This window comes from Zootoca vivipara, chromosome 7 (assembly GCF_965207765.1).
Source record: "Zootoca vivipara chromosome 7, rZooViv2.hap1.1, whole genome shotgun sequence".
NCBI lineage: Eukaryota > Metazoa > Chordata > Lepidosauria > Squamata > Lacertidae > Zootoca > Zootoca vivipara.
The window spans coordinates 51,737,405-51,756,862 of NC_142590.1; the positions used below are offsets into that span (position 1 = coordinate 51,737,405).

Below are 19,458 nucleotides of genomic sequence, written 5' to 3' on the forward strand. Positions count from 1 at the left end.
CCAAGCATGTTGTTTAGTCGTGTCCGACTCTTCGTGACCCTGTGGATCAGAGCACGCCAGGCACCCCTTTCTTCCACTGCTTCCCGCAGTTTGATCAGACTCATGTTGGTGGCTTCGAGAACATTGTCCAACCATCTCATCCTCTGTCGTCTTCTTCTCCTTGTGCCCTCAATAAATCTTTCCGAACATCAGGATCTTTTCCAGGGAGTCTTCTCTTCTCATGAGGTGGCCAAAGTATTGGAGCCTCAGCTTCACGATCTGTCCTTCCAGTGAGCACTCAGGGCTGATTTCCTTAAGAATGGACAGGTTTGATCTTCTTGCAGTCCATGGGACTCTCAAGAGTCTCCTCCAGCACCATAATTCAAATTCATCCACCTCTCCCTTCCATACATCACTACTGGGAAAACCATAGCTTGAACTATACAGACCTTTGTTGGCAAGGTGATGTCTCTGCTTTTTAAGATGCTGTCTATGTTTGTCATTGCTTTTCTCCCAAGAAGCAAAAAAATCTACGCCCAAGCATAGGAAGGTGAAAATAGATGAGCTGCATGGTGAAAAATGCCAGAAAGGCGACCGGCTCAGTCGGCTTCAATGAAAACAACAATGTATCCCCATTTGAGCAGTGGAAATGCTACAGAGCATCACACAGGGAGGGTAGCAGCCACTGGGCAAGGGGACTTTTGGGTTGCTGGCTTATTTTTAAACTGAACTTGAATATTAAAGTGGATGGTGGGTCTTTAAAATGTGCATCTATTCACCAACTTGTGCATCTTTGGACATGTGTATAAGTCTTCTTTAAGCCAGCTACGGTAGTCATGACCAAAACACCTAACCAAAGACCGTAAAGGTGGCTGCAATTCAAGGATGCACATGACTTTAGACCAGATTTATTTGTTGCCATGGCATGATGGACCTACATTTTTGGGGCCTTTGAAGCCTGAACTGTCATGTGTGCCCCTTCGCAACCAGCAATGAGGTCTGGGTAACCACTGTTATCTTCTTCAGTGGGGTTGTTCCATGACAGATAACCACACCTTTATAACTACAGTACTGACTTCTCAAAGTTTGGGATTGTTGAACAAAGCAACAAAGCAACAGTAGCACACTTTTCTTTTTAATGCAAAATCAAGCATAGAACAAAATCACCAGTTTCACCACAGTGGGGAAAGCTTTTTTAAGGAGGGAAGGACAATCAGCAAGGACTTATGGAGACAGACTGTACGTTTTAAAAAGTGGAAGACTGCTGTAATTGCTTGCAGTATGTGTACACACACACACACACACACACACACACACACACTCCTGTCCCGCTATTGCTTCTGGTCAATCAGGTTTTGCAAGGTTTTGTTGTGCATCAAAACCTGTTTGACCAGAAATCGTAGAACGAAGAGAAACAGTGTGCATTCTGTGAACAACAATGGCTCTAACATAAACTTTCTTAAAACTATTGTCTGTCCTCATTTTCAGAGATAATTTGAAAACAACCCCAAAGTTTTCAAGGTCATTATTTGCGCGCGCGCGCACACACACACACACACACACACACACACTATATCACACATAGACATACTGTATGTATGTGTGTTATAATTCTCAAAAGAACTGAAAGAATATCAATACGAGGTTTATCTCATACATTATTTTCAGTGTGTGTTATGGGGAATGAGCATGTGCCTACTTCCCCACATAAAACTATCAGGCAGCTGGGTTATTTATTTATTATTACATGTAAATAAAGTTCAAGGTGGCATAAATGGTTCTCATCCCAACAGATAGGATGGAATAAGAGACAGAGTTGACTCCAACCAAGTCCACTGAAATTAATGGAAGTAAGTCATACCCATTAATGTAAATGAATCTACACAGAGTAGGACTAGCATTAGCTATTCCCATTTGCAGGGAATCCAAAATGCTTGTTTACAAAGCTATTGTACTACCAACCTTATTGTACGCTTGTGAAACATGGGCCACTTATAAACGCCATCTCTGACTCCTTGAAAGATTCCATCAATAGTGTCTCCAAAAAAAATCTACATATCACTTGGGAAGACAAGTGAACTAATGCCAGTGTACTGGAAGGAACAATGATCACCAGTGTCAAAGCAATTATTCTTCAACATCAACTTCGTTGGACTGGTCATATTGTTTGGATACCTGATTATCACCTTTCAAAGCAACTACCTGTACTCTATTCCGAACTTAAAAATCGAAAGAGTAATGTTGGTGGTCAACAAAGGAGGTTTGAAGACTCTTTCAAGGCAAATCTTAAAAAAAGTAGGATAAACACCAACAATTGAGAAACACTGGCCTGCAAGCGCTCCAATGGGAGAATAGCCTTTACCAAAGGTTTCATGGACTTTGAAGACGTTCAAACTCAGGACAAAAGGGAGAAACTTGCTAAGAGGAAGGCATGTTTGGCAAACACTCAACATGATCAACTCGCACCTGGAAATCTATGTCTCCACTGTGAAAGGATGTGTGGATCCAGAACTGGCCTCCACAGTCGCTTACGGACACACCGTTAATACAGTGTTCATGGAAAACAATCTTAATCGGCTCCAAGGGATTGCCAAATAAGATAACCTGTAATGAGTTGCCAAGGTTATCCAGAGAGCTTCATAATAAGAGTAAAGTTTTTAGCTTAGGTCTACTAGTCCTAGTCCGACACTCTAGCCACACAGGCTCACAATAAGGAAACTCTGTCAAATGAGCCATCAAGGTGAGGCAAAAGGTTTGAACCAAAGTACCCTCTAGGGTCCCCCCCCCCAGACAGGATAAAAAAAATCTTTGTATATCTGGTACAGAGAAACACACAAAATGCAGTAGCTATTTGTGGTCCTCTTAGGAGATTATAGTCCTTGGTGGTAGAAATGAGGAGTTCAGGAGAGTGGAGCACTGGCTTTTCATTACACTGGGATGCACTCCTGCTTAATTATCTTGACATATCAGAAGGCCCATGAATGTCAGCATTGCTTACAGTAATACCAGCAATTAGCTCATGCAAGGTTGGGTCTGCACAACATAAGGCTTGTAGGGTAAACTGGTTGCAGCCCTCTGAAGAAGTTCCAGGTATCAACCATTTGAACTATTTTCCAACTTCTTTTGTGATTACTTCAATAGAGGGCCTCTCAACTCCAGCAGAAATGAGGATGGAAGAATGCTTGCATCCGTGGTCCTGGATTCATCTTCTGTGGTACCTCCTGGAGTTGATTTCAAATCCACCCCAAGACTGTGAAGTGCATAACAACATGCTAAGATTGGAAATTGTGGGAAGAGGAAATTTGTCCCAGCCTAGGAGGAAACAGGAAGTTTCCGACTGGCTGGTCCAAACATGTTGCATTTGATTGCTCTGTGTTTCACATCCCACAGAAATGCTATATGTACCAGACCCCTAGGGCACTTTGGGAGGCTCTAGTGCACCTTGGGAAATAGCAAAATCTAATGGAATATATGAGAGGCATGGAATAGATGGGCAAAAGCCTAGGGAGCTGCTTTTCTGTTTTGGTCCAGTACTGGCCACTTCAAGTGGCAGCTGCACTCTGAAGTAGAGCTGGGAACCTCTGACCTACAGGCCCATCATGGTGACATCACTTGATGATCAGAGTGGTGGGAATAAATTCTTTCCAGGGCACACAGCCAATGCAGCAGGAATTTATCTCCTTTCAATCAGCTCATGAGCAAGGTATGTGTGTGTGTGTGTTAAATCCTGCTCAGTTCAAACAGGCGTGGCAAGGGCTGTCTGAAAACTCCCTGCCAACCTCTGTGCTACTAGTTTTGTGTCTCGTCTACTCCAATTCTCTTGTTTGCTCTCTTGTCCAGGCTGAGAGGGCTATTTTAGTTCTAGCTGCAGAGCAGGGGAAAGTGTGTGAGTGTAGTTTCTCTGAAACCACACTAAAAGTGACTGCTCAGGCAAAGTCTTTTCAGTCTCAGTCCTGACCCTCTAACTAGATAAGTCAGAAAGTAAACATTGAGCAGAAAAATCCTACTTTGAAATAAAACGAACAAACTCTGCATTGGCCAACAAGGCATTGTAAAGGTACTGAAGCATCTGCCAACATGTTTATTTCAGCTACTGCTTTTCATACTTTACACAGCCTACTACTGTCCTTAGGCTTTGATTTCTCCACTCCTCACTCTAAAATTCCAGGATTAAAAGCAAAACAGAGCCTGAGAGTGCAACAGAGGTAACCAACATTGTGCCTCCCTAATGCTGGATTACAACTCTCATAGTCCCAGACCATTAGGCCTAGTAGCTGGAGCAGACGGGAATTGCAGTCTCCCAGCATCTGGAAGGCACAACATTGACTACCCCTGAGGTAACACACAGACTGGCTAGCAAGGCTGATTCAAACGTTACCAATTTCCTACGCAGAAGGTGCAATTTGGAGGGTAACCACTTGGTCATTAACAGCTATACCGGTACATGTTTTGCCTCCATAGGTGGGAGCTGTGCCCAACTGCAGCTGCCTTGCATGCCCACATGCAGCGAAATATCTACGTGTACGATCGCCATACGTTACAATCTACACGGAGGTTTCCCCACAAATGCCGTCCTTGGGGGGGGGGGAACCCAACAACAGCAACAACCAGTAACTTGTGAGGCAGCTGTCGAGCGAGATTTTTAGCCCCTTTGTCCTTTTCATCCAGAGAAACCTGCTGTGGACTTGGAGCGGACCCTTCGATATTTCTTGCAGATGGCCGAAAGTGACGGGGATGTTCCGTGTGATCGTAGTGGGGAAGGGCAGTAGCCGCCCACTTTTACCTTGCCTTACCTCATCATTTCAGGAAGCAGCCGCTGAATGAAAGGGAATTGCCAGCCTGTGTGTGTGTGTGTGTGTCTATCTATAAGCGAGGCTCCCTCCTCCCTTGTCTTCGGTAGTGCTGGGGGCAGGCGCCGCTCGGCGAGGGGGCGTGGCCTCATTGGCTCCGCCCCGGAAGGACGCGCCGGCTGGGCTGAGGCAGCGGCGGCGGCGGCGGCGGCGGCGGCAGCCGAAGACGGGTAGTAGTATAGAGGCGGGGGGTTTGGCTTCCCGGGCCGGGGCCGGGCCATGGGGAAAGAGCAGGAGCTGCTGGAGGCCGCCCGCACCGGGAACCTGCCCGCTGTGGAGAAGCTGCTTTCGGGCAAGCGCCTCAGCTCGGGGTTCGGCTCCGGCGGCGGCTCCGGGTCCTCGGGGGGCGGCGGCGGAGGTGGCAGCAGCAGCGGCGGGGGGCACCCTCTCTCCAGCCTCCTCAGGTAGGTGCTTCGAACGGGGGGGCGGGGTTTTTCGGAGGGGGCCCGAGGCTGGCCGTGGGAGCCCGTGCCAGGCTGCCTTGCCATAGGGCGGCTGGGGGTGTGTCTCCTCGGTGCCTCGCGAGCGCCTTGAGGTGCGGTTGTCCGCGGGCAGAATCCCCGCCTTTCGGAGGCGCAGCGGCGGCCGCCCATGTGTTTTTTGAGCGCGGCGGCGCCTTCGGGGTTACCTCGGGCGCAGAGAGGTCCGAAGCCCCGCGCCTCTGCTAGCTCTGGCGGGTGCACGGAGGGGAGAGGGGCTGTGGGCGGCGAGTAGCAAAGGTGGCAGGGGCGTGTTTCTGGGGCTTCCGGGTTCCCTGGAGAAAGTGGCTTTTCAGCTGCGGTTCCTCTAGTCTAGAAAGAGGTAGAGAGGCTTTTTGGCTGGGGAAGCGTCTATTGTAAACTTTTGTTTTGAGAAGCGCTGGAGTCAACACCGGAGACTGTTGCGTGAGGGTGATTTGTGCTTTTCATAGACAGGTCCTGGGTGAGGGTGGGATCCAAAAAATCTCAGCCTCTGTTCATTAATCTCTAACTTTTCAGCCAAATCGTGCACCCTCTTTCTGTATTTTTAGTGAGAATTTGCTCCTTTTTGCCCGCCTCAGGCATGCCTTACATTCTAAGACTTGGAGTCATGGTTTTCAGCTGGTGAGTGCCTGGACCTAAGATGGGTTCCACCACTGGCATGGGCACCTTTTCCATTTCCCTCTCTCTGTGTGTGCAGTTGAAGGTTTCTTTTAGAGGAAGGAGTATAGGACAGAAAGAAAATGAGGGAAATGGGAGTCTGCATGCAAACGACAACAGATATAAGCAATGTAAAATCTAGTAGGTGTTGTGTACAGGTTAACTGTAGCTCTTGGGGCTGATGGGTACTGCACTAAAATTGTGTACTTTTTCTAGTTCTGCAGTTTCCAAACCTTTGTGGTGTTCCTGGGATGCATCCCTCCTCTTCCCTAACCTCTCACAGCTGTATGGGTGCTTTTTTAATTTCTCAGGTTTTCTTTTGTGTATGCCCCTTCCTCAAAAAGCTGGACTGTGTTAGCTTCATATATCTAAGAAGGCCATTTCTTGGCCTTTGCAGATAACAATTCAGCTATTCTCAGCTTATCTTCCTGACTCCCTCAGGTCTAATACGGTAATTGTTCCAAAGAATAGTTTGCCTGCATGGTGATCAGTCAGATGACTTTGTGAAAAATAAGGTAAAACACTGAATCTCTAAAGTATAAATTTCATACTGGAATAGTAAAACAGTACCTTTATTACAGGGGTCAGCAAACGTTTTCAGCAGGGGGCTGGTCCACTGTCTCTCAGATCTTTGGGGGGGCTGGACTATTTTTTTTTTGGGGGGGGGCGAATTCCTATGCCCCACAAATAACCCAGAGATGCATTTTAAATAAAAGCACACATTCTACTCATGTAAAAACACGCTGATTCCCGGACCATCTGTGGGCCGGATTTAGAAGGCGATTGGGTCGGATCTGGCCCCTGGGCCTTAGTTTGCCATGCTTTATTAGGACCAGTTTTAAAATCACAGAACCAATATGCTGTATAAGCTTTCAAGTCCACTAGAACTCTGTCTAAGACTGGAATGCAAGTAAACACTTGCTATTTGAGAGTAAAATAAAACGTGAGAGACAAAATAGAGGTTGGCGGAAGATGTTGCTGGTTGTCATTGGAAGCTCCAGTCTGCAGTTTGCTACAACCATAGAAACTTTTTGCAGATTAAGTTAGTGGCAATTCTCTCCTTGAAAGTATAGAATCTGTTTGGAGCATGCAGGTTTACTAGAAAAGTTCCATAAAGAGAGAGCAACGGTACATTGGAACCTCGGTTTTTGAGTGTCTCGGAAGCTGAACGATTTGGAACCTGAATCCCGAAAACCCGGAAGCAATTGCTCCTGTTTTTGAACCTTTTGGAAGTCAAACGTTCTTCTGGAACGGTCGGATTACGTTCAAAAACCGAGATTCCACTGTACCGTTATTAGGACCAACTGGAATGACAAATCCTGCAAGCTTCTGAGTTGATCAGAAGTCTTCAGGCTGGTTGTTAAACAAAAACTGGGGGTGTAGAGAAAAGGAAAAATGTTGAACATGATGAAACTGAAGTCTCAAAACAGAATGGAAGAGGCATTTTCACATGCTTAAGTCTACCAGCTGCTGGGAAATACTCTGTTGGCATTTTGTCTAAAATTAATCTCCAACTTCACTAATGTGTTTTTCTTTACTTCGCCTCCTTACTTTACAGTATAAAAATTCTGAGTCACATGTATTAAAAGGGAGAGACCATTCTTGGTCTCAGCATGTCTTGTTGCAACCTGAGGTCTTTTTACAGATACAATCTAATATAATTAAGAATGCAGAATGACTCTGTTCTCTTAAGATTGTTACAAAGTGAGGATAGGGGTTTCTGTCATGTCTAGCAACATTTTTTCCTTCTCCTTACTTGCTCCACCCTGAAGATCTCTCCCCAACTCAAAATTATACATTACTTTGTATTTAATAAAGGTATTGCCTAACTATCATCATATAGTATTTACAAAAGAAAACACAAACTCAAACATTTTCTGTTTTGCCTAAAATATAAGCATATCTACTTTTGTTTGTGTTGCACTATAGTTGTATTACAGTTTGTGTATTCAACTTAATTCATTTTCAGATCTAGATTATAATGTATTACAGCTTCTCTTTGTCTTTTTATAGCACTTGATAGATCAAGCCTGGTAGCTGAATTACAAACAGTGTCATCTGTAAAAATAATAACAGCAGGATTAATACTAATTTAATACCTTATTCAAACTTAACACTTTCCTACAGAGATTGTTTTTGCTGTACTTCAGGGATAGTTCCTTCATGTCCCAGGTGAAATATAATTTGTGTGTGTTGCCATTTACACAAATACACAAATCACACTATTGTGCGTGATTGCTCTCTATTGAAGTGGATTTCTAACAACTTATTTATAAAATGATTTGATTCCTGAAATGACAACTGTCTGAAGACCTTAATAGATGCTTCTCCACCTATGACTTTCCTAGGTTTCCAATACCCCTAAACAGGTTTCAGATCATCTTATGGTTCAAGCTCCAGTCCTAGAAACATTTAATGTGAGTAAACAATTGGACACATTAGGATAACTTGTATGCATTTGAAGTTAAATGCATGTTTCCTGGAATTGGTTAGAGCCTGTGACTTGGCATGTGGGCACATCCTGTTTGGAAGCATGGTTTGAATATCTGAAAGGTCAGAACTGTTTGAAGTTATTGGGCTGAAACTGTATCTTTTTTAGATGGAATCAGTGTAAGTTTGTATTGTGTTTGAGAGTCTGGCATGGACACTATAGATAGTGAATTAACTTGCTGAACTTCCTAATGTAGGCGTGGATTATTCTAAACAAAATAGTTCTGTTCCATGTGACTATACAAACAGTAGGGGTATTATAAGCATACATTAAACACAAAATTGCTATAGGGAAAACATTAAGGCAGTATCCAAAACTGGTACTGATTACTGAAAGCCAGCTGCACCTATTGCTGGAGGAATAGGTTTCAAGTTGCCAGTGTGACCAGTGCTTTTAAAAGCTTTAAAGAGTTTTTTAAAAGAGAAATTTGGTGAGTTTCTTGTTCAATTTTTCATGTTTATAAAAATGTCATTTTCTAGTTATTTTCTAGTTATGCAGAAGAAATACAAATCTTGTTCCACTATGAGATAGAATGAGCACTTCAGACCTTATGGCTTTAGAGGTAAATGCATGCATGACTGCTGTGCAATTCTGCTTCATTGTTATGCCCTGTAGCATGTGGTATCAATGTTGGTCCCATTGCAGAGCCCCATTATGGTAGTAATTGATTTAACTCATTTTATATTTACTAGTTCACAGACATCTCAAGATTCTGTTCCCCTTACTCTACCCCTATTTCTTTAGGAAGTATATGAACTGCAGTGGAAGTGTGTTTGAAGCATGTTTCTCTGATATAGAATGTTACTGATGAAATAAGGAACTGCAATGAAATGAGATAGGAAGTGAATTTGATTGGAGAGGAGACAGAGTGGTTTAAGAATAGGTAATTGGAAACCGAGGGATGGGAGTTTCAGTTACTTGGGAGCAGTGAGATGCCTTAAATACCTTCATAACATTATTGCAGGCTTCCTACATATGCAGTTCAAAACTGGATATTTTAAAGTATAAACAAGGGGGCACAAAGGGAACTCTTGTAGGTTAAACTGAAACTTGGCAGAGTGCAGTATGTGTTAAAGAAATATAGTGACTAAAGAATGCAAATGGGATTCAAAAGATCAGCATTCTGTCCAATAAAAATATTTCAGCTTCCTTACTTGTATGGCTTCGTGTAATCACAACAGCTTTCTTAGTTACTCACAAATTGTCTAGGAAATCTATATTGCTGGAAATGTTGTAGTATGCTGTCAAGGTGTGTGCCAAACTGGGTCTTTGACTCAGGTGAAATAAAGCCTAGTTTTTCCCCAGTGATATCTTACAGATTGTCAGAGCCCTGTTACCAGCCACCACATTTGATGCTAGGAAAAAAATAGTCACTGGTCAGGACTTGGTCTCTCACTCCACTGAAGAAGAGGTACCTGTAGCCAATATTTTGGAAATATTTCAGAGGAGGTGTTTTAAGAGAGAATCTGAAATATGAGAATCATGGGAGCACATTCTTGGCATCAGTATGCTGATGACACTCAGCTGTATTTCTTTTTCATCCAAGTTGGGTGAAGCGGTGGAAGTTCTGAACTGGTGCCCAGACAGGATAACGGGCTGGATAAGGGCCAATTCACTGAAATTCAGCCCCATTAAGGTGGATGCTTGTGGCTTGATGATTTAACTTATTCTGGATGGCATGGTACTGCCCTGTGCGTGCCCCAAGATTTCTTACAGCTTTGGGGGATATTCCCATATCCAGCTTTGTCACTAGAAGCCCAGGTGTGCCTCCAGAACGGACTAATGTGTTGTATGTGGGACTACTTTTGAATACTGTCTGGAAGTGGAATTAGTCAAATATAAAACTGATTGTTGGGAACACCACTCTCCAGTATTTGAAAAACTGTGCAGCTTATATTTTGTTTCCAAACACAATTCAAAGCGCATCTGTTTACCTTTACAAGCCTTACATGGCTTGAGATTCAGAATCCTGAAGGAATGCCTACTTCCATACCATTTTCATTGGTCTGTGTTGAGGGTTTTTTCCCCCCAGGGGGTTGGACTAGATTAGGCAAGGGAGATCTATTAATAGACCATCCAAAACCAGTTTGAAATCTAGATCATGGTAACAATTTCAGAATTTTGGCCCAGGCAATATATTGTGAATGCCAGCACCGTGCATCGCCAACATTTCACACATGGCCTCCAGTCCTTAGCATTCAGAGAGCCCTGCCAAGAGAGCCACCCAAGGTCCACTCCCTCCTTCCTTTTGCAGCTCTACTGCCCCCTAAGATACTCTACTGCCTTCACTTCTCTGACTGAGCAAGCGGGCTGTCTTCCTTCCTCCTCGCACTGGGCACTGGAAAGCGGAGGTGTGGCTGCATCCCCCGAGTCCCTGCAGGAAGTACCCAGCTGGGCAAAGCTGAGTAAGACAAATTCCGCCCTGCTCATGCACCCATGTCTTGGTGGTAGTGTTAGTAGCAGCAGCAGTAGCAGTAGCAGTAAATAATAATAATAATAATAAATATTTCTTATACCCCACCCATCTGACCGGGGTATCCAAGCTACTCTGGGCAGCTTCCAACAAAATTTAAAGGGATGAAACAAACATTAAACGCTTCCCAAAACACGGCTGCCTTCAGATGTCTATGAGAGGTCATATAATTGTTTAACTATAACAATATTAGCCATGTCATCCTTCTCATCCACAATCAAATAATGGACGAGAGAGATTTTATTTAATGGCAACATCTGCAGAGCACTGATAGAACAACCACAAGCCCTCTGGCTAGCTAGAGGGACCAGCACACAGCAATAACTGCCTGTGTCATGTCCTGTCTGACATGTTCCTTCTCTCACACCGTACCTCTTCTCACGAGACCAGTGTGCTTGGGCACTCCCAAGTTTTAGATGCTTATCAGTCTTCAGTAAACAAGGAGATCAGCTGCATTACATGTGTAACCAGATTGCAAAAGGCTTTCCTAAAATGCACTGAATAAAAATGCTATTTCCCATCTGTACTGTTCTACCTTATGTAAAAAATTCTGAAACATTTCAGAAGACTAGCGTCCTAGCCTTTCCCAGCCCTGCCCCTAATGTGCTAATTTTGTATGTGGAGTAAGTTTAAAATAAAAATAAAAATCTTGGGACTTAAAAATAATAATGCAATTCTCAATCTCTTTCATGTAATTTTGCCTTCATGTAGTTCAGCCTCACAAATATGCTTTAGAAGAGATGCTGACCAATATGGTAACATTTTTGTTGAATTGAACTGGAGCTATTTTAAGATAATGCAAAATCATTTCCTACTTACAGTATTTTATTATTTTGCAACTGTGAACACATAAACATACTTTTCAGTGAGAAAGCAGAAGTGACATGTTATCCCTACACCAAGGCCTAGAGGCATTAATTTGTTAGAGTAGGAACATGAATATAGTTTTTTTGGGGGGTGTCAAACTTTTATATAGGAATGCCAAGTTCCTGAGACCTGTTTGCTCTATTTTTGGAATTCCAATGACTCAAGCACTCAAAAACAATTGCTCACCAAATTTCTATCTACCTTTGCAGCCCCCTGTTTAAATTGTGCTCCATCATGATTTGAATCCCATTGCAATTAAGGACATGTTTTGTAAGATCACAAGCTTTCAAAGCATTTTGTAAGTGCTGCTGTGCTACATAATTTTGCAGTGCTATACAGTGGTACCTCGGGTTACAGACGTTTCAGGTTACAGATGCTACAGGTTACAGACTCCGCTAACCCAGAAATAGTGCCTTGGGTTAAGAACTTTGCTTCAGGATGAGAACAGAAATTGTGCGGCGGCAGCTAAAGTGGTACCTCAGGTTAAGAACAGTTTCAGGTTAAGAACGGAGCTCCAGACCGAATTAAGTTCTTAACCCGAGGTCCCACTGTACTTTGGAGAAGAGGCACTTCAGAGCCTTTGGGACTTTATTCATTAAGTTTTCCCAAACCAGCCTTTCACGTGTCCTATGATAGGAAGCTGCAGCCCATTTCAGACCTCTACAGAGGTTCTTTTCCTTTAGTTATACGAGAATCTGTTGGGTGGGTCTCAGAACTAGTGAGCTGGCCACACTACCATAGCAGAATTGATCAGATCCCACTTCAGCTGCTGAGTACAATAGCCAGAGCATTGCTAAAACCAACAAGAAGGGTATGAAGAGAACACAGCCCTCTTTCCTATGGCCCACATATGACCTGGGATTAATAGCAACAAGTGGACCTGCAACGCTGTTCAGTGTAGTCAGCCATGTCCCCCACTGCAATACCATCCATTCCATCTCTTCAGTCAGTCAGCATTATGTGATTACTGAGTATGCTCATTCCTCAATGGGCTGTTTCTGGGGGTTCTCCATTTTGGAAGTTGACCTCCCTGTGGTCAATGCTAGCTGTGTTAATGTGGTTAATTTCTTAATTGATTTTTATGACTCCTCTTGCTTCCATCTCTGGGGACATTTAGACGTTGCTTCTCTATGCCAACTAGAAAATGACCTATCCACAGAGTGATATAACTCTCTGAATCTTTTTAATATTCCTGTGTTGTGCTTCTTTTCCTTTGTCCTCCTTACTTTGCTGCTCTACAGTCATACCTCATGTTGCGTCTGCTTCAGGATGCCTCTTTTCATCTTGTGAACGCGGCAAACCCGGATTTCGCCGCATGCGCAGAAGCGCTCTATCGTGCTTCGTGTGTGTGCAGAAGCGCCGCTCCGGTTGCAGACTTTCCGGGGTGCGAACGGCCCCCGGAATGGATTGTGTCCGCAAGCAGAGGTACCACTGTATTCCATGTCCTTTCCAACCCGCTTTGCAGCCCACATCCTCTTAGTCTGAAAGTGTTCTGTAGCCATCAAGTCTTTATTGGATTATTATTTTTTGGAGGGGGTATCTTTTTAATGATTTCCCCCTCTCTAAATATTTTTGTACCCTGAAACCTGAGGTTTGTCCTGAGTCTGCCAGTGCCTTCCTCTTGTGCATGGGTGGGTTTTGATTATAACTTTTCAAGCACATAAATGCATTAATCTGAAATAGAGGAGATGGTGATGCCTCAATATGGAGGCTGCATTTAACTATCATAGATAACACCCATTGACAGTCTTCTCTATTTGTCTTTCTTAGCTAATTATAGTTTGTATGAAGTACTACTATATTTTTTCTATCCTGAATTGATTGCCAGTCAGTTTCATTAGGTGACGCTAAGTTTTACTACCAAGAGAGAAAAACTTCTGTAACCCCTTTCTCCACATTGTGAATAAGCCTCTTATCATTTCTCTGCTAAATAAGCCAAAACATGCTAATCTTTCCTCATGCAGAAATGTGCCCCACCATCTTGATAAGACCTCCTAGGATGGTATTACATAATACATAGCTTGACGGTAGTTAAGAGACTCCAAAGAGGTTCCAAAGGTCATGTTTTCAAAGGCTGCATGTACTGATATCTACATTGTTTCTTCAGTAGGATTCTATGCTGTACTCTTCAAGTACAATAGGCTCTCTATTTCCAAGGTGAGTGCAGATTCTTAACAAACCAAAATGGCAGCATACATGCCCAAGAAGGAGGTATTGGCAGTGGAGGAACCTTGATCCCTAGCTAACAGGACCAGTGGTCGGGATGGTGGGAGTTGTAGTCCCAAAACATCTGGAGGGCCAAGTTTGCCTATGCCTGCTTTAACCTGTTCTTGGTGCTACTGTAGTTAAAGAGAACCTCTCACCCAATTGATCTGTCTAGCATTCCACACCCAGTGTAGCAAACAATACTTAACTGGGGCAGGCCTCATTTAGTTGTAAGAAATGCCATAGGTATTAGGTGTGCGCTGATATTTTTTATTTGTGCACTGTTTTCTCCGCTCCCCCTTCCTGCCCCTGCTCTGATGATCATGTCTGTGGCTCACAAACCGTGAAAGTTTCAGTGTGGGGAAAACTGGAAAGCTCCAAAGAACTTTAGGCAGTATAAAAATGAGTAGGCTCTTTTTTGTAATTGTAAGTGTTTAAAAGTGACTGTTACTCTTAAAAGAGTAAAAATAACTACAGTTCTTCTACCAGGCCTAGACTAGAGCTATTCAGATGTGGTCCAGGCTCTTTGCCAGCATTTGTTTCCCATACTCAACTGGCTTTTAATCAGTAAATCTAAATATTTTCTGATAAAAATCAGTCCCCCTTCACATGTGGATTCCCTCCTCCCTTTTCATGGTTTGCTCAGGTGGTAGTTCGTCATTGTGTTATCAGGCAGCCTATGATTATCTCAAACCAGTAATTGTGTGATAGTACTTGGAAGTACTTTTTCACACAGCACACAATGAAAATGTAGAATTAGTTGCTTACAGGATGTAGTGATAGCCACCAAACTGGACAGCTTTAAAAGGGTTACTGATTGGAGGATAATGTTATAATTGGAGGCTGGGTGGCCATCTGCCATGGATGCTTTAGCTGATTCCTGCATTGCAAGGGTTTGTACTAGATGACCCTCAGGGTCCCTTCCAATTCTACAATTCTTTGATTCTATTAGAAGGCTATCATTGACTACTAGTCAAGATGGTGATGTTGGATATCCAGTATCAGAGGTGGCACACAAGTGGGGAGAGTGCCATTGTACTCAAGTCCTGCATGTGGGCTTCCCATAGGCATTTGGTTGGCCACTAGGAGGCTGGACTAGACAGAACTTTGGCCTGATTCTGAAGAGCTCTTCTAATGTTCTTATGCCTGCAAAAGGCAGTCATGATGTCCAAACCATAACTTAACTGATGTACCAGAACTACATCTGTATTATGATGCATCATATTTTGGCAACCCTGATTTTGGTGACATTTAATGCCTGCAATCACTGTGGCTTAAAGTAACTCTGCTTTCAGGAAGTAGAGTTAAAATTGTTACCAGTAGGAATTGTCAAGACTATTTGAATGAATCAGTATCTTTGAGAAATCATTGTATTTGCATATGTTTATGTAATTGGTAATTATGACTGTCAGTTACTTTTTGTGGACATTTAATTGACTGAATAATCATTTATACACACACTTACAAACCTGGAAATGAGCAAGGGCTTCATTAAACTACTGTGGCAGTGTCTCCAATTTGAGATGATGAACATTTTGTTTCTCCTTTAAAAGCCTCTGCCATCCATGGGTATTTACTTGTGTGGGCTAAAAATTAAGGGTCAGTTCAACTCACTTACGGTACTTTGTGGGGGGCAAATAAGCTATCCGAAACTGCTCGTGTAAAGGTATGTTTTCACACATAATAATGTTATATATAATAACATATAGCACCTTAAAGTCTTCAAAGTGTCTCTTTTTTATATCCTTTACAATAGCCCTCACTGCAGATGTGAGGGAAGTGAGACTGAGAGAGTTGCTTGCCAAAGGCCACAGGCCACCTCATGAGTTTATGGAAGAACAAGGTTTGAATTCAGGACTTGCTGATTCAAAACAAATCTTTTAACTACAACCCATTTGAACCAATCCATCAAAGATGTGACTTATAGTAGTTTCTAGTAGCATAATTTTTAGCCTTTGACTGCAGTAACTGCTGTCAGCAACATCTGTAATTACTGTAATTGATCTGTGTGTGTTCACATGAGAAGCTTGGAGCTACCAGTAGTTTGACAAGTAGTAGAATCCATAAGTCTTAGTGGGTGGACTATCTTAATTGGACCCCTATCCCTGAAAGGGGAAACTGCTTCTGTCAATCCAAACCTCACCAGAAAATGGTCTGACCATGGCAATGGGGTTATTACTGCCTGACCCCTGCTCTATTCAGACTGCCTTCCCTCTGCCCTGCTGTGGTGACAAGATCAAGTGTCCTGCCATATGCGTTGAGCCAGGGATGTCCTGAGGTAGCCCCATGGTTGCTATGATGTCCTAAGGCAACCCATTTAAGCAAGCCCCAAATGTGGAGAGATGCCATGCCAGCCATCTCTACCAGCTTGAGTAGGGAGCATGATACAAGCCGAGTAATACCCACCAGGTTGGTCCCCTCATCCACGATCTAATATTGGATGATTGGTGATAAACAAAACAGCACTAACAGGTTGGTGAAGGGAAACCTGCTCTTTACTCTAAAATGTTCTTCTGTCCTTGGAGGCAACAGTATCTGCATTGAGTATATTGTGGATGTTAAGAGGCATCCTTTGAGGCAACAGTATCTGCATTGAGTATATTGTGGGTGTTAAGAATGAAAATGCTTATGAATCCTGGAATTGTATTCTAAAGGAAATGATGGTGCTATCAGAAAACACAGAGTCAAACTGGAGGACTCAGTTGCTGCTCAGTTGCTGGTAAGGTCTTTACCAGTATGTAAAATATATCCTCTTCCCTCCCCTGCCATGGTGAAACAACCTTGATTGGCTTGTTTCTATAGCAACCGAGGCTTGAGAGGCTGGTAAAACAACTTCCTGAAAGGAGTACAATGCAGCTCCACATATTAGGTTCATAACAAGGCACTGGAAAATAGGCAACCGACAGGAGGGTGCTCGACCTCACACACTTCAACTATTGCCTTAAACTACATTCCCGCTGCCCGCCCAACGGATTTCCCCCCCATTAGCTCTGTGTAGTAAATGTTTGGGATGTATTAAAAATGGATCCAATTCTTGCTCTTTTAGAGTAATAGTAGGGAGCATTGTCTTGACTCTGATTTGTTGTGGTGATTTGATGCCAAGCTCCTTGTGATGCCTGATTGGCTCTGATCACTTTAAAAAAAGGATTGAAGCTGCTAATTGGAGGAGAGAAAAAAGCAAACAGTTCATGAAAAGAATACAGTACAGTATGTGGGATTGATTATGACGGTTTTTGCCTCAAATTTCTGTGACCAAAAATTCGACCAGGTTAGCTGTTAAATATACAGTAAATTCAACCCAGAGTATGCTGTTTAATGGATTCCCAACTTAAAGGTTGTTGTTGTTTAGTCGTTTAGTCGTGTCCGACTCTTCGTGACCCCATGGACCATAGCACGCCAGGCACTCCTGTCTTCCACTGCCTCCCGCAGTTTGGTCAAACTCATGTTCGTAGCTTCGAGAACACTGTCCAACCATCTCATCCTCTGTCGTCCCCTTCTCCTTGTGCCCTTCATCTTTCCCAACATCAGGGTCTTTTCCAGGGAAAACTTAAAGGTACATGATGGTAAACGAATTACGTTTCCTGGGTTCAGTCTGTAGTGGAAACCTTTCACCTCCTGCATTTTTAAACTAGCATTCTTCTAGTTAATGTTAAATAAGAATGGCTTCCTGCCTTCAGAGGTTAGTTTGGTCTAGTTATATCACTTTGTAAGTACTTTAGAAGGAAATTGCCCTTTTTTTTTAGATAACACATTCAGCCATTTAAATTTCTATGAATGTGACAGACTGCAATTGTTTGTGTAGCTTAAGTAGAGACAACTTTAAATATTTGCTTATTCATGCACACTTTTGAGTTAATGCTGTTTGATTGTAACACACATAGCCACCTCTATGATACGGTATGTAATCTCAGTCATTGCTTGCTCAGTTCTTAAGATGTCTATTAAGTTTTTAGCATTATGCCTTTCAAAAGTTTTTAGATCCGTCAATGATGCAACAGAAAAGTCTGCTTAAGTCTACCTATAGTTTCAGTTGATAGTTGTTATTTGTACTAAGCTGAAATAAAGAGGTATGCTTCCACAAACAATTTCATGAATCCCTCTTTTTGGCATTTTAAACAGGGTACCATTAAAAAGTAAAGGGTAAAGGTAAAGGGACCCCTGACCATTAGGTCCAGTCGTGACCGACTCTGGGGTTGCGCGCTCATCTCGCATTATTGGCCGAGGGAGCCGGCGTATAGCTTCCAGGTCATGTGGCCAGCATGACAAAGCCGCTTCTGGCAAACCAGAGCAGCACATGGAAACGCCGTTTACCTTCCCGCTGCAGCGGTTCCTATTTATCTACTTGCATTTTGACATGCTTTCGAACTGCTAGGTTGGCAGGAGCTGGGACCAAGCAACGGGAGCTCACCCCTTCACAGGGATTCGAACCGCCGACCTTCTGATCAGCAAGCCCTAGGCTCAGTGGTTTAACCACAGCGCCACCTGGGTCCCACCATTAAAAAGGGGTGTGTGTTAAACAGTTCTCCCATTGTTCAGGTGTGAATGGGAAAGAAATGCATGCCTATTGCGATAGGCATTATTGTGATAAGGTAAATGGAGCGTGGGATGAGCAAGCCAGCAACCATGCCTAAAAGCGGAAAGGATTTGAATAAATGATGCAAAAAATCTGATATACAGTACTTATTGGGGGTTCCCTAACCAACAGTACTGCATCAAAGGTGCCAGTGTCCCTTGTATCATAGTGAGTAAAGTAACGTTTTAAGAAATTTAAGGCATGGCCTCCCACAACCTACCCCATGTGCTAGCTCCCCCCCCCATGTAATACTTGGGGATACGATAGGAACCAACATTTCATGAATCTGGGGGGAAAGTAAAACTTAACTGTAGCAAAGTTTATTGGAAGCTGTTGTCTAAGACTGCAATGTGTCAGTGCTTAGGTACAGGGTGGAACTTGACTGTTGACTCTAAATTTCAGAAAATGCAATAAAAATTAATACACCCCAACACCCCAAGTTGGTAACTTTATTCACCCTTGCATGAATTGCCTCAATGCAAACATGATAATCCCCAAGTCTTGTTGCGTTTAAGCAGTAATCTCACTCATCTTTTGGCCCATTATGGATTGTCCCCTATAGTGTGCTAATACCTTTTTCATTCTGTTAGTGGTTTATCACACACACACACACACACACACACACACGCACACGCACACACACACACACACAGAACAAGACTAGTTTTTAAATAAGACTAGGGCTTGGCAAGTTCAATTTAAAAAGTTATTGTTTCATATTCTAATTCAGTGTGTCCAAAATGGAGACCACATACCTGTCTAAACTTTGTATTTGATTTGTTTAAAGAAAACCCTCATTATGTTGTAGAAGCTACATGATCAAACTACTTATGTGTATCATAGTGGCTTTTTTTGAGCAAGCAGCTTGTAACAACGGAAGTACTAGTGTATGGGGCCAACGT

General features: G+C 43.0%; 1 protein-coding gene across 16 annotated transcripts in view; it reads left to right on the forward strand.

The window, feature by feature from the left end:
* The first annotated feature begins 4,960 nt into the window (after nt 1-4,960).
* Nucleotides 4,961-19,458, forward strand: part of ANKS1A (ankyrin repeat and sterile alpha motif domain containing 1A) — a 116,465-nt gene continuing 101,967 nt past the window's right edge. For 14 of the 16 annotated variants that reach the window (XM_035123322.3, XM_035123327.3, XM_088674212.1 and 11 more), the window contains exon 1: nt 4,961-5,233. In XM_035123322.3, the coding sequence (XP_034979213.2) occupies nt 5,049-5,233 (185 nt within the window). In that variant the 5' untranslated portion in view covers nt 4,961-5,048. Of the gene's footprint in view, nt 5,234-5,882; nt 5,912-13,879; nt 13,936-19,458 lie in introns of those variants that run through there. The other 2 variants (XM_088674209.1, XM_088674208.1) reach the window with 2 other exon arrangements.